We start from the raw sequence: 14,621 nt of genomic DNA, 5'->3' as shown, positions 1-14,621 counted from the left end.
TGAGAGAGGCCACTCCATGCCGGCTCGCTCCTCCGCCGCGACCCCCCCCCTTCCCCGCCACCCCCCATACCCCGCAGCAACCCTCCCCCATCCCCACCCCACCATCCCCCACCCTCCCATCCATCTCTCCTTCCCACCCTCTCACGCCATCCTTCCAAAAACCGGAAAGGCCACTCTTAGCGTTGGAGAAAACAAATGAGGGAATTTTTTTTTTTTTTTTTTGGAAATAAAGCAGTAGCATTTCCCACAAGCCCCTTGCCCTCTCCGCTGATTATTCCTTCCTCCGCCCGACAGTCCGTTCCGTTTTCTTATCCTTTTAACTTCAAATAATAATTGAAATTGTTTAAAAAAATGTTTTGGTTTTGAATTCTTGATTTGAGCTTTTGGTCAGAAGAGGGGAGTTATTACCCATCCATCACATGCAAATTTCTCAAACCCGCAGCTCGCCACACTCCTGTAGAACGTCTTTTAAAAGAATATATATATTGTTTCTTTTTTTTTTCAATTTCCTTTGATAAACGGATCACTTCGTTCAACAGCTGAGCTGTCTCTGTCGTCCTGCCTTTTCTTCTGTTCTGCTCTCTGTGTGTTGCAGCGGTAGCAAGGAATGAATCTCTGTGTCCTTTTTATTTTTTCCATTTTAAACTCTTCAGCAAGCTCATCCACCTCAATGAAAACCATCGCCCTCCACCCTTGTTCCGCTCGGTGAAGTGTAAAGGCAGGGAAAAAGTAACACAGAAAAAAACCTCAACGATAAATGGCGTTTAAATTCATTTGAGGAATGGACAAAAATTCCCTTTTTCCTCAGTGTCCCTCCCACTCGCTCCTCAATCCATTCCCTGATAGAAATTTAGTCCTTGGCGATCTTCCGACTTTCATCTCATCCCCCCCACCCCCCACCCCCCCACCCCCCACACTTTTCTTCACGGTTTTCGATTTTAAAATCTCTTTTTTTTTTGACAAAGTAACTTTTGCATTTTTTTTTGCAATGGAATTTGGGTTTCATGCAATAACTTTTAATATTCTCCGTTTGTTTTTTGTAAATCGTTAATAATTTATTTTTTTTCGCTCTTTCCCCCCTCTTCCTGTAGTGCCCAGTGTTTATACAGGGGTCGTTCTTCGGTTGGCTGTGTTGGTGTGTAATGAATCCTTGAGGTCTTTCTGGATACAGTTGTGAACTTGGAGGAAGTTGTGATCGCGTTCAGAGTTGTAGGTGGCAGTCGAGGTGGTGGTCTTCAGGGGGTCTCTGGTGAGGGTGTACATGGAGATCTCGGTCGAGGGCAGCGTGTTGAAGCCTTTGAGGCCGACGGGCGAGGCGTCTCTGGAGTGCGAGGGCTCGGTGGAGCGGGAGCTGGACCGGCTGCGCCGCCGGTATCGATACCGGTAGCTGGGGATGCGGGTGATGGCAGAGGGCTGCAGGTAATCTGTGGATCTGGCCCCCGCCCGTATCTGTTTGTGTCTGTCAATGAACATGTGGACCGCTAACACTCCCACCATCTCGGCGATGATAAAGGAGAGGGCTCCAAAATAAAAAGACCATCCGTAGGAATAACTGTTCTTTTTTGAATCGCTCTTTGCCGGGTCTCCAGCATTGGCAGATATGTACACTATGATCCCGATGATGTTACTCAAACCTGGAGCAGAACGGGAAAAAAAAACAAAAAAACAATACAAGTCATTCACATTCAAAAGGGGACATTGAGGGAGGTGAGATCCAAGGACATGGGGAAGTGCTGGGGGGGGGGGGAGTGGGACCAATTAGATAGCTCTTTCAAAGGGCCAGCACAGCTACACTGGGCCAAATGGCCTTATTACCTCACCCTGGGTTCGTGCGCGATCAATTCCAGCCCCCAGAGCCCCAGCACGTGAATTAGCCAATAATTTGTATAAAATTCCTGAAATCTTTGACTCCTGGCTGCCCAGTAATTACAGTGACTGGGTTTGTAAGTGAAACAGGGTCCCAGGGTTACAGCTCCAGGGTCCCAGGTTCGATTCCCGGCTGGGTCACTGTCTGTGCGGAGTCTGCACGTCCTCCCCCTGTGTGCGTGGGTTTCCTCCGGGTGCTCCGGTTTCCTCCCACAGTCCAAAGATGTGCGGGTTAGGTGGATTGGCCATGCTAAATTGCCCGTAGTGTCCTAATAAAAGTAAGGTTAGGGGGGGGGGGGGTTGTTGGGTTATGGGTATAGGGTGGATACGTGGGTTTGAGTAGGGTGATCATGGCTCGGCACAACATTGAGGGCCGAAGGGCCTGTTCTGTGCTGTACTGTTCTATAACTCTATAACACAATTACTTCTTATTTGTAGCAGAAATAAAGATGAAATATGCAGTAATTACAGCGGGATAACGACAAGCTAACCTACTACCCACCCCCCCCCTCTTTTACTCTCCCACCCTCTTCCCACTCACACGGCACAGACAAACACAGAGGTGTGCAAAGGTGTAAAAATAATAGGGAGTGAGGTAAAAATAAAGATAAAAGTCCTTGCTGCCGATGTTGCATTCTTTGCAGTAGGCTGTCTTCCCAGCATGCTGAGTGATCAAAGACATTGGTGTACCTTTGGTGATGGTCTTCTAGCAGGAACATTCATTCAGTACTCACAGGCAGCAGGATTACGTCTCTGCAGGCGCTTTAGCCTTTATTAAACTGGGCCTTCCACTAAAAGGTCCCCCTTTGACCATACCTCTCTCTTGCTCTTGTATCAAACCCAGCTTCCAGCCTGTATTTTTTTTTATGTTTAGAGCACCCAATTCATTTTTTCCAATTAAGGGGTAATTTAGCGTGGCCAATCCACCTACCCTGCTTTTTTTTTCCGGTTGTGGGGGCGAAACCCACGCAAACACGGGGAGAATGTGCAGACTCCGCACGGACAGTGACCCAGAGCCGGGATCGAATCTGGGACCTCGACGCCGTGAGGCCGCAGTGCTAACCACTGCGCCACCCTGCTGCCCTCCAGCCCGTGTTTTCAATCTCAATCCTTTGGCTTTTCACTAAACCGACCTCCAGCCTTACTGGGGAAGAAAAGTGTTCTCACATTGGATTTTGCAGAGAGGTTTAATCATAACAGAGAGAGACAAAATCAGGGAAACTGCTTCCAGCTTCAGAACTGAAAGTGAAACACTAACCCAGGTATAGAGAGACACTCTGGATCAATTGGAACTAATCACCACGGACTATCGGCAAAGCCCAGCTCTTTGAGCCACCAGCCAAGTCAGTCAAATCTGGGAACACGGTAGCACAGTGGTTAGCATTATTGCTTCACAACTCCTGTGTCCCAAGTTCAATTCCAGGCTTGGGTCACTGCCTGTGTGGAGTCTGCACGCTCTCCCCGTGTGTGCGTGGGTTTCCTCCGGGTGCTCCGGTTTCCTCCCACAGTCCAAAGATGTCCAGGTTAGGTGGATTGGCCATGCTAAATTGCCCCTTAGTGTCCAAAAAGGTTGGGAGGGGTAACTGGGTAATGTGGTTGCGGGGATAGGGTGGAGATGTGGGCTTGGGTAGGGTGCTCTTTCTAAGGGCCGGTGCAGACTCGATGGGCCAAATGGCCTCCTTCCGCCTTCTGCACTGTAAATTCTATGAAATCGTTCTGGAATCCGCTTGTTTGAATTAAAGGCCGCTTCATGCGGATGGTTTTGTTAAAGTCACAGGTCAATCTCCATGCTCGAATTAAAGGCACAGTTCCATCAATCCTCCATGGATCAAAATTTAAAATGTTAATAGCAAAATAATAGAAAGGGGAAAACAGGGAACAATCAAGGTTTAAACAGGAGGATCCTTACCTATTGGACTAATTAAGTAATAATAAATAATCTTTATTATTGTCACAAGTAGGCTTATATTAAGACTGCAATCGAGTTACTGTGAAAAGCCCCTAGTTGCCATATTCCGGCGCCTGTTCGGGTCACAGAGGGAGAATTCAGAATGTCCAATTCACCTAACAAGCACGTCTTTCGGGACGTGTGGGAGGAAACCGGAGCACCCGGAGGAAACTCACGCAGACACGGGGAGAACGTGCAGACACCGCATAGGCAGTGACCCAACCGGGAAACGAAGCTGGGACCCTGGCACTGTGAAGCAACAGTGCTAACCACTGTGCTACCATTCAACCTTCTTTCAAAGGGCCAGCATAGCTACACAGGGCCAAATGGCCTTCCTTTGGTGGCATATCAGTTTCCGACTCCAAGAATTTGTTTTTGCTCCACAGAAGCTGAAGGAGAGAGGACGAGGCCAATGTTTCCATCACTCTGTGACTCGGTGGCACCCCCCCCCCCCCCCCCCCCCCCTCCCCCCACCCCGCCCCAGTGCCTCAGACAATATTTCACACACAATTCACACCTGAAATCAGATTATCCGGTCGCTATCACATTGCTGCCTGTGGGATCTTGCTGTGCACAAATTGCCTGCGCCGTACCCTACATTGCATCAGCTGTTACACTTCAAGTAGTATCGTCATTGGCTGTAAAACTCTTTGGGAAATTTGTGGGTAGAAGTGTCTGCAGGAATGCAGGTTTTTATGTCTGTCCGTCCTTGTGCAGGACAGTGAAAATTAATCACAGAATCATAGAATTTACAGTGCAGAAGGGGGCCATTTGGCCCATCGGGTCTGCACTGGCCCTTGGAAAGAGTACCCTACTTAAGCCCACACATCCACCCTATCCCCGTAACCCAGCAACCCCACCTAACTTTATGGACACGAAGCGGCAATTTATCATGACCAGTCCACCTCACCTGCACATCTTTGGACTGTGGGAGGAAACCGGAGCATCCGGAGGAAACCCACGCAGACACGGGGAGGAAGTTCAAACTCCACACAGGCGGTCACCCGAAGCCAGAATTGAACTTTCTAAAAAAACTGACAAACTCCTTAGGGGTCCGCAGTAAAATTGGCACAATCTCCGGAGACCCCATGTAATTACTCACAAGCTCCCCGTGGACCTCCTGTAAATACTGACACACTCCCCGGAGACCCCATGTAATTACTGACAAACTTCCGGGGGGCCCCCTGTAAATACTGACACACTCCCCGGAGACCCCACGTAATTACTGACAAACTTCCCGGGGGCCCCCTGTAAATACTGACACACTCCCCGGGACGCCCCCTGTAAATACTGACGCATTCCCCGGGACCACCCTATAAATACTGACACACTCCCCGGGGACCCCCTGTAAATACTGACACACTCCCCGGGGACCCCCTGTAAATACTGACACACTCCCCTGGGGACCACCTGTAAATACTGACACACTCCCCAGGAACCCCTGTAAATACTGACATACTCCCCCCGGGGCCCCCTGTAAATACTGACACACTCCCCGGGGACCCCCTTTAAATACTGACACACTCCCCGGGGACCCCCTGTAAATACTGACATACTCCCCCCGGGGCCCCCTGTAAATACTGACACACTCCCCGGGGACCCCCTTTAAATACTGACACACTCCCCGGGGACCCCCTGTAAATACTGACACACTCCCCGGGGACCCCCTGTAAATACTGACACACTCCCCGGGGACCCCCCTGTAAATACTGACACACTCCCTGGGGATTCTCTATAAAGACTGACACACTCCCCGGGGACCCCCTGGAAATATTGACACACTCCCCGGGGACCCCCTATAAATACTGACACACTCCCCGGGAATTCTCTATAAATACTGACACACTCCCCGGGGACCCCCTGTAAATACTGACACACTCCCCGGGGATTCTCTATAAATACTGACACACTCCCCGGGGACCCCCTATAAATACTGACACAGTCCGCGGGGACCACCTGTAAATACTGACACACTCCCCGGGGACCCCCTGTAAATACTGACACACTCCCCGGGGATTCTCTATAAATACTGACACACTCCCCGGGGACCCCCTGTAAATACTGACACACTCCCCGGGGATTCTCTATAAATACTGACACACTCCCCGGGGACCCCCTGTAAATACTGACACACTCCCCGGGGATTCTCTATAAATACTGACACACTCCCCGGGGGACCCCCTGTAAATACTGACACACTCCCCGGGGACCCCCTGTAAATACTGACACACTCCCCGGGGACCCCCTGTAAATACTGACACACTCCCCGGGGACCCCCTGTAAATACTGACACACTCCCCGGGGACCCCCTGTAAATACTGACACACTCCCCGGGGACCCCCTGTAAATACTGACACACTCCCCCGGGGACCCCCCTGTAAATACTGACACACACCCCGGGGACCCCCTGTAAATACTGACACAGTCCCCGGGGACCCCCTGTAAATACTGACACACTCCCCGGGGGCCCCTGTAAATACTGACACACTCCCCGGGGACAATTTAGAAATTTAGATCTTTTGGAGTGACCTGAGAGGGGAGTAAATAAATTTGCCGTAAAAAATGAATGAGGAAACCTCCGATTCAGTTGGCAGACATGCTGTCAGATTGTGGATATCACTCTGGCTATCACTGCTCCTCATCCACCTGTGTCATGTTGATTTGTGAGTCACACCAGCAGCAATTAGTGGAGGTGGACTGAAACCTGCTGTTTAACACCTATTTTCACTGTAGGAGCCAAAACTGCTGAATAAAATTACTCCACGAGATCGGCGTTCCAGGAACAGCGATAGGAGTTGTGTGCTCTGAATCTGAGTGTCAAATGTCTATCACAATTGGACACCGATTTCGATGGAGCAAAATTCTTCCCCCGAGACCTGGCCGATATTTATCCCCCAGCCCGTGTTACTGGGATAGATGTTCTGCTGATTATCAGCGCCGGCCCTAGGGTTGCTGGCGCCCCGGGCAAGCTGAACTTCGGCGCCCTTGGGGGGGGCGGGGCCGAGAGGGGGGGTGGGGCCGAGGGGGGGCGGGGCCGAGAGGGGGGGGCCGAGAGGGGGGGGGGCGAGGGGGGGGGGGCCGAGAGGGGGGGCGGGGCCGAGATGGGGGGGGGCCGAGGGGGGGGGGCGAGGCCGAGAAGGGGGGGGGGAGATCCGGGGGGGGGGGAGATCCAGGGGGGGGGGGCGGGGACCCGGGGGGGGAGCGGACCGAGCGGGGGGCGGACCGGGGGAGCGGACCGAGCGGGGGCGGACCGGGGGAGCGGACCGAGCGGGGGGCGGACCGAGGGGGGGCGGACCGGGGGAGCGGACCGAGCAGGGGGCGCCCTGGGGGAGGGCGGCCACCGCGCATGCGCTGGTTGGCACCGGCCCAACTGCGCATGCGCGGGACCCGAGTCTTTGGCGCCCCCTAGCACATGGCGCCCCGGGCGACTGCCCGTGTTGCCGGTGCCTTGAGCCGGCCCTGCTGATTATCACCTTGCTGTTTGTGGGGACTGGCGATGTGCAGTTGACAACCACATCGCCTCCATTTCAACAGTGAGTTGATCACTTTTATGGTATCCTCAAGACAATGGTGTCACAGAGGGCAATTGTACATCGGAACATAGAAGCTAGGAGCAGGAGGAGGCCATTTGGCCCTTCGATCCCACTCCGCCATTCGTCACCATCATGGCTGATCATCCAACTCAATAGCCTAATCCTGCTTCCGCCCCTTAACCTTTGATCCCATTCTCCCCAAGTGCTATATCCAGCCGCCTCTTGAATATATTCAAAGTTTTAGCATCAACTCCTTCCTGTGGTAATGAATTCCACAGGCTCACCACTCTTTGTGTGAAGAAATGTCTCCTTCTCTCTGTCCGAAATGGTTTACCCAGAATCCTCAGACTGTGACCCCTGGTTCTGGACACACCCACCATCTGGAACATCTTCCCTGCATCTTCCCTGTCTAGTCCTGTTAGAATTTTATAAGTCTCTATGAGATCCCCCCTCATTCTTCTGAACTCCAGCGAGAACAATCCCAACCTAGTCAATCTCTCCTCATGTGACAGTCCCGCCATCCCTGGAATCAGTTGGTAAGCCTTCGCTGCACCCCCTCGAGAGCAAGAACATCCTTCCTCAGAAAAGGAGACCAAAACTAATAATAATAATCGCTTAGTGTCACAAGTAGGCTTCAAATGAAGTTACTGTGAAAAGCCCCTAGTCGCCACATTCCGGCGTCTGTTCAGGGAGGCTGGTACGGGAATTGAACCCGCGCTGCTGGCCTTGTCCTGCATTGCAAGCCAGCTGTTTAGCCCACTGTGCTAAACCAGCCCCAGTTGGGACGACGTGGTCTACTCTGGCCGACGTAACGAGTCACCTTGGCATACCTTACCCACCCACTCAAAGGAGGACAGGGCAGAAGATGGTTTCGGGGGGAGGGAGGGGTGGAATTCCAGAGTTTAGGGCCCAGGTAGCTGACAGCACAGCCGCCAGGGGTGGAGTGACTCGCGTCAGGGGCGCCTCAAAGGCCAGAATTGGGGGGACTGCAGAGAACCTGAGGGCTGCGAAACTGGAGGAGGCTGCAGAGGTCGGAAGAAGAGAGGCTATGGAAGTAGTTGGAAACCGAGACTACTATAATTGAGGCATTGCTGAATTGGCGGCCATTGGGCACGTGGGTGGTGGCTGGACAGGACTTCGGGCAATTTAAGACGTGGGCAGCAGAGTTTTGGATGACCTCAAGTTTAGAGAGGGGAGAATGTCAGCCACCAGCAGGAACGTGTTGGGATAGTCATGTCGAAATTTATCAAATGCATGGATGAGGGTCATGAATCTGCGGGACTCTCTTCCCCAGACAGCACTAGAGCCTGTTTTATTTCAATCTTTTCAGGGCAGAGGTAGATTGACTCCCAGGTTGGTTAAGAATCTAAAGGCATAGCAGGTGGATGGAATGTGGGGTTGAGGATACAATCAGATCGGCCACGATATCATTGAATGGCGGAGCAGGCTCGAGGGGCCGAGTGGCCTGTGCCTAATTTGGTGTTCATATGGTTCCAGCAGAAGACGAGCTAAGATAGAGGCAGAACTAGGTGATGTTACAGAGGTGGGAAAAGGGAATCTTAGCGATGATGTCAATACGTGGTGGGAAATTCATTTTGGGATCAAATATGACTGCCAGATTGTGAACAGCCTTAGACAGTTACCACGGATAGAAATGGAGCCAGTGGCTGAGGAGCCCACTTTGTATTGGGGGCTGAAGACAATGGCTTCAGTCTTCCTAATGATTAATTAGAGGGAATTTCTGCCTGTCCAGTGTTGGATGTGGGATCAGCAGTGTGATAATTTGGAGACAATGGAAAGGTCGAGAGAGGAGGTCGTGATGAGTTTACACGCGGCGAAGAACACTTTTCAGATGATGACGTCAAGGGGAAGCATGTCGATGAGAAATAGGAGGAGGTCAAAGATAGATCCTTGGTTGACACCAGAGATAATGAAGCAGAAGTGGGAAGAGGAGCTACTTCAAGTGATCTTTTGGCGACAGTTAGACAGATCAATGGAATGGAATTGGATGAAAGCAGTCCCACCAGCTTGGAGTCGGTGGAGAGGATCTGGAGGAGGATAATGTGGTCAGCAGGTCAAGGAGGAGGTGGAATATTTTGCCTTTATCACAGTCACATTTGTGACTTTGATAAGATTTTTTTTTTAGGAATCTGATTGAGCCAGGTATAAATATACCTGGAAACCCATATCTGAGCACATTCGCAAACACGTTCAGATATGGCAACAGAATCTGCCCAAATCCATTGAAAACGGATCCAAATGAGTCTGTAAATAAAACACAAAGTCACCATCGATGTGGCACGTGACTCACCCGATACAAATAAAGAAAACCCACAATTCACGGGAGGGATTCTCCATCCCGCCAGCCACGTTTCCCGGCACTCTCCCACCGGCAGCTGGATTCTCACTCCCCGCAGCCGGCCAATGGGGTTTCCCATTGTGGGCCACCCCCGCGCCGTCGGGAAATGCCCGGGAGTCGGTGCGGAGAATCCTGCCAACAGAGAATCCCGCCAGCGGAGAATCCCGCCAGCGGAGAATCCCGCCAGCGGAGAATCCCGCTGCATATATTTGAGCAAATCTAGATTGACCATGACCTTGCTGAGTCGCGGAGCACACTCGAAGGGCCGAATGGCCAACTTCAACTTCTATTTCTCATGTTCCTGTGACCTGCCACAAATATACCATCGTCCACTCGGGTGTGTCTCTAAAACCATCAAAGATTTACAAGTCAGCCCAAAATGTACATAACTAAACCCACCCAAAATACTGCACTCCCCAGACGTCCCATCTTCAATTAACCCATCGAATTTACACCAAACTCACTCAAACTCCATGCCCCAGATACACTAGTAAGTACATTAGAGAACATCCACAAAATGCCAAATCCACACACAATACACCAACAAAACTCCCCCAGATTACATCAAACACTTCTAAATGTTTTTTAAAAAATAAATTTAGAGTACCCAATTAAGGGGCAATTTAGCGTGGCCAATCCACCTACTCTGCACATCTTGTTGAGTTGTGGGAGGTGAGACCCACGCAGACACGGGGAGAATGTGCAAACTCCACACAGACAGTGACCCGGGTCCTCGGCGCCGTCAGGCAACAGTGCTAACCACTGCACCACGGTGCTGCCCACTTAAATGTAATAGTGAAACTGTACAGTAAAGGGCCCAACAAACTACCAAACCAGCATCACCTACTCTTAAGAGGCTGATAAACACAGTAATCACCGTTCCCCAAATGTAGCAACACACACAAAAATAAAACAGAGAGAAAATAAATTGATCCCTTTGGGACTCCTTCCTTTTCCAATTGTGACATTATATTAACAGATATATAGGTGCTGGTTCTGTATTCCCTGTGGGTTGGAGAAATTTCATCTCTGAAATGTACAACTGACCACGGGCCCAAGGTGATAATTATAAACAGGCAGTATTGTAGTTACTGGAGAAGGAAGAGCCTATCAGCATCTTGAGCCGTCAGCTAGATGTTGGCAGTTCTGACCCTCAACTCCATTGACCGGCCTTTCATTCATGTCGCTTGATATCGTTACCAGCAAAAAAAATCTTATCAACCTCAAAATCCCCAATTGTTCCACACCAGCTACGGCCTTTTCTGGGAGAAAGTTCTAGATTTCTGTGAGTGACGAGACTCTTCATGATTTCATTTCTGAATGGCCAAGCTCTCATTTTAAGGGGCGGCACGTGGCGCAGTGGTTAGCACTGGGACTACGGTGCTGAGGACCCGGGTTCGAATCCCGGCCCTGGGTCACTGTCCGTGTGGAGTTTGCACATTCTCCCCGTGTCTGCGTGGGTTTCACCCCCACAACCCAAAGATGTGCAGGATAGGTGGATTTAATGTCGTCATGGGCTAAACAGCTGGCTTGTAATGCAGAACAAGGCCAGCAGAACGGGTTCAATTTCCCGTACCAGCCTCCACGAACAGGCGCCGAAATGTGGGGACTAGGGGCTTTTCACAGTAACTTTGAATCCTACTTGTGACAATAAGCGATTATTATCTTATTATTATCTCCCTCTCCCTCCCTCACTCTCTCCCTCTCCCTGCTTCACTCTCTCCCACTCTCTCTCTGCTCGAAGTTGGCTGGTTCTCACCCAATAACGTGAAGGAAAGTGGATGTCTTCACATTTTTTTTTTAAGCTGCTACATTTTCATTCGCTGAGGTGGCTACAACGTCCATCTTATTTCGGTCAACTTGGGCTTATGTTCGGTAAGAAGTTAGGTTTCTGGACTAGGAGCCCAGACGCCAGTAATGAGAGTCCCACCTTGGCAGCTAAGCAACAAATCCTGCATAGTGACTATGAAATGATCAGATTGTCATTAAAACCCATCTGGGTCACTAATGCCCTTTAGGGAGGGAAATCTGCCCTCCTTACCCGGCCTGGCCTACATAGAACATAGAACAGTACAGCACAGAACAGGCCCTTCGGCCCTCGATGTTGTGCCGAGCAATGATCACCCTACTTAAACCCACGTAACCCGTAACCCAACAATCCCCCCATTAACCTTACACTACGGGCAATTTAGCATGGCCAATCCACCTAACCTGCACATCTTTGGACTGTGGGAGGAAACCGGAGCACCCAGAGGAAACCCACGCAGACACGGGGAGGACGTGCAGACTCCACACAGACAGTGACCCAGCCGGGAATCGAACCTGGGACCCTGGAGCTGTGAAGCATTGATGCTAACCACCATGCTACCGTGAGGCCCCCATGTGACTCCAGATCCGCAGCAATGGGGCCGACTCTTAACTGCCCCCCCCCCCCCCCCCGAAATAACCTACCAAACCACTCACTCGTAACAGTTAGGGGCGGGTAACAAATGCTGCCTTGCCCATGCCGTGTGTGAAGATCCTGTGAATGACTGGCAAAGCAAATCTTCACAAGACTCTCTTCTGTGCCAGGTACTCAGTGTGTCTTCACCTCTCATTTCTCATCCAGCAACACTGACACCTTCTTTTATTCTGTAATTGTTTCGCTAATAGCTCAGCATTGAATAATAAAGAGAGGGCGGGGAACTCAGTGAGATCTGTGATGGTTGGAAAAAAATTTGATCTTCAAGGAAGCTTCTGCCCTCCACCACCTGCTAACGAATTCCTCCTCGCAGACTGAAAGGCGTCATCGGTCTGCCCAAAGTGTCGGCTAATTGAAGCTTTGATAGCATTGTGGATAGCACAATTGCTTCACAGCTCCAGGGTCCCAGGTTCGATTCCCGGCTTGGGTCACTGTCTGTGTCGAGTCTGCACATCCTCCCCGTGTGTGCGGGGGTTTCCTCCGAGTGCTCCGGTTTCCTCCCACAGTCCAAAGATGTGCGGGTTAGGTGGATTGGCCATGCTAAATTGCCCTTAATGTCCAAAATTGTCCTTAGTGTTGGGTGGGGTTACTGGGTTATGGGGATAAGGTGGAGGTGTTGACCTTGGGTAGGGTGCTCTTTCCAAGAGCCGGTGCAGACTCGATGGGCCGAATGGCCTCCTTCTGCACTGTAAATTCTATGATTGTCTCACATTGAGACTGCTGCACCGACACACATCTCCTGTGTGCAGCTGAATCCACATTCCATCACTTTATGGGGCAACACATTCATACACTGACACATAACATCACATCATCATTACTCACTGTCACCCTCAGTCTAGTAACTCTCCTTTATAATTCTTGTTGTTAGCAATAATAATATAACAGACACCCTTCTGGTCTGAAGCTCAAAGTGTTAAACTTGTTGTCTGTTTTGCTATGAAGGGGTTGGTCTGATTCTGGAGCTGGAAACTTTGAAAAGGATTTCCAAAAGTGAGAACTTCAACCCTTCCATCACACACATACACACACACAGACACACACACGCACATACACACACACGCACATACACACACACGCACATACACACACAAGCACGCACAAACATGCGTACACACACAAACACTCATATGCACAAACACACATGAATGCACACACACAAACACACATATAAACACACATGCGCACAAACACACACACAAACACACATGAATGCACACACACAAACACACATATAAACACGCAGACACATGCTCAAACACAAATGCACACACAAACACATATATAAACACACATACATACAAACACACACATGTGCACGCAAATACGCACACACATGCATGAACAAACATTTATGCACACACACAAGCAGGCACACACAAATGCAGACAGGTTCACACACACGGAAATGCACACACACATAGAAATATACTCATGTGAAACACCAATCTCATCTTTCTCTCGGTCCCTATTCTCTGTCACCCTGCGTCCCCACCCACTCCTCCCCCGCCAACCAACCCCCTCCTGTCTCGCTTCAAACCTGGCCAAAAACGGAAAGTGAACAACTCAGACAGACATGAGATTAGGAAAGCTCACTCACCTGCAGATACGAAGAAGATGCCGGCACTGAGAATGATGTTGTGTCGAGTTTTGTAGAACTCACTAGCTGCGATACAGAGGCCACCCATAAAGAGCAGGATCACGCTGAGGATGGGGAAGATACTGGATGCTCGAACCGCACCTGGGAGGTGAAAGGAAGGGGTTGAATCGGGTAATAAATAGGGGGCAAGATAGTACGAGAAAGAGAGAAGGGATGATAAACGGAGAGATAAAAGAGAAATAAAGAAGCAATGAGATAATTTATTTTCCTTTTACAAGCCCAAGTGCATTGATTCAATTCTTTTAAAAATAAATTTAGAGTGCCCAATTATTTTTTTCCCAATTAAGGGGCAATTTAGCGTGGCCAATCCGCCTTAGCCTGCACATCTTTTGGTTGTGGGGGTGAGACCCACACAGACACGGGGAGAATGTGCAAACTGCACACGGACAGTGACCTGGGTTGGGATCTAATCCGGGTCTTCGGCACCGTGAGGAATCAGTGCTAACCACTACGCCACCGTGCCACCTACATTGATTCGATCCGAGATCACCTTGAAACATAAGATTAGATTAAGCAGGTTCCAACTCAGTATTGAGATTTATATCTTGTTTTATATCAGAACTTTTAAAAGTTTCCCAGATTTTGTTTCCAATCCATCGTATCGGCCTCTTGTTTCATCTCTATAGATTTTTCAGGTGAGATCAAATTTGGTCACACCAGCAAACACTACCTGGGTTCGAGGCTGAATGAAAAGCACTGGCCATGGGGGCAATAACTTTGAAAAATAGTTTATTCCTTTCTCAGAGTTACAAGGCCAATGTGCAGGGTGGACAATCTGCAGGGGTGAAACCTTA

General features: G+C 50.2%; 1 protein-coding gene across 1 annotated transcript in view; it reads right to left on the bottom strand.

Annotated features, from left to right (window-relative positions):
- Positions 1-916: 916 nt before the first annotated feature.
- cacng2a (calcium channel, voltage-dependent, gamma subunit 2a) overlaps positions 917-14,621 on the bottom strand; it is an 85,258-nt gene continuing 71,553 nt past the window's right edge. The window contains exons 3-4 of the mRNA XM_038783614.1: positions 13,768-13,908; positions 917-1,634 (exon numbers count right to left, since the gene is read on the bottom strand). Coding sequence (XP_038639542.1) covers positions 1,102-1,634; positions 13,768-13,908 — 674 coding nt within the window. The 3' untranslated portion in view covers positions 917-1,101. The remainder of the gene's footprint in view (positions 1,635-13,767; positions 13,909-14,621) is intronic.

This window comes from Scyliorhinus canicula, chromosome 23 (assembly GCF_902713615.1).
Source record: "Scyliorhinus canicula chromosome 23, sScyCan1.1, whole genome shotgun sequence".
Classification (NCBI taxonomy): Eukaryota; Metazoa; Chordata; class Chondrichthyes; order Carcharhiniformes; family Scyliorhinidae; genus Scyliorhinus; species Scyliorhinus canicula.
Note: the sequence above shows the minus strand (reverse complement) of the source record. Positions and strands in the feature narration are given on the sequence as shown.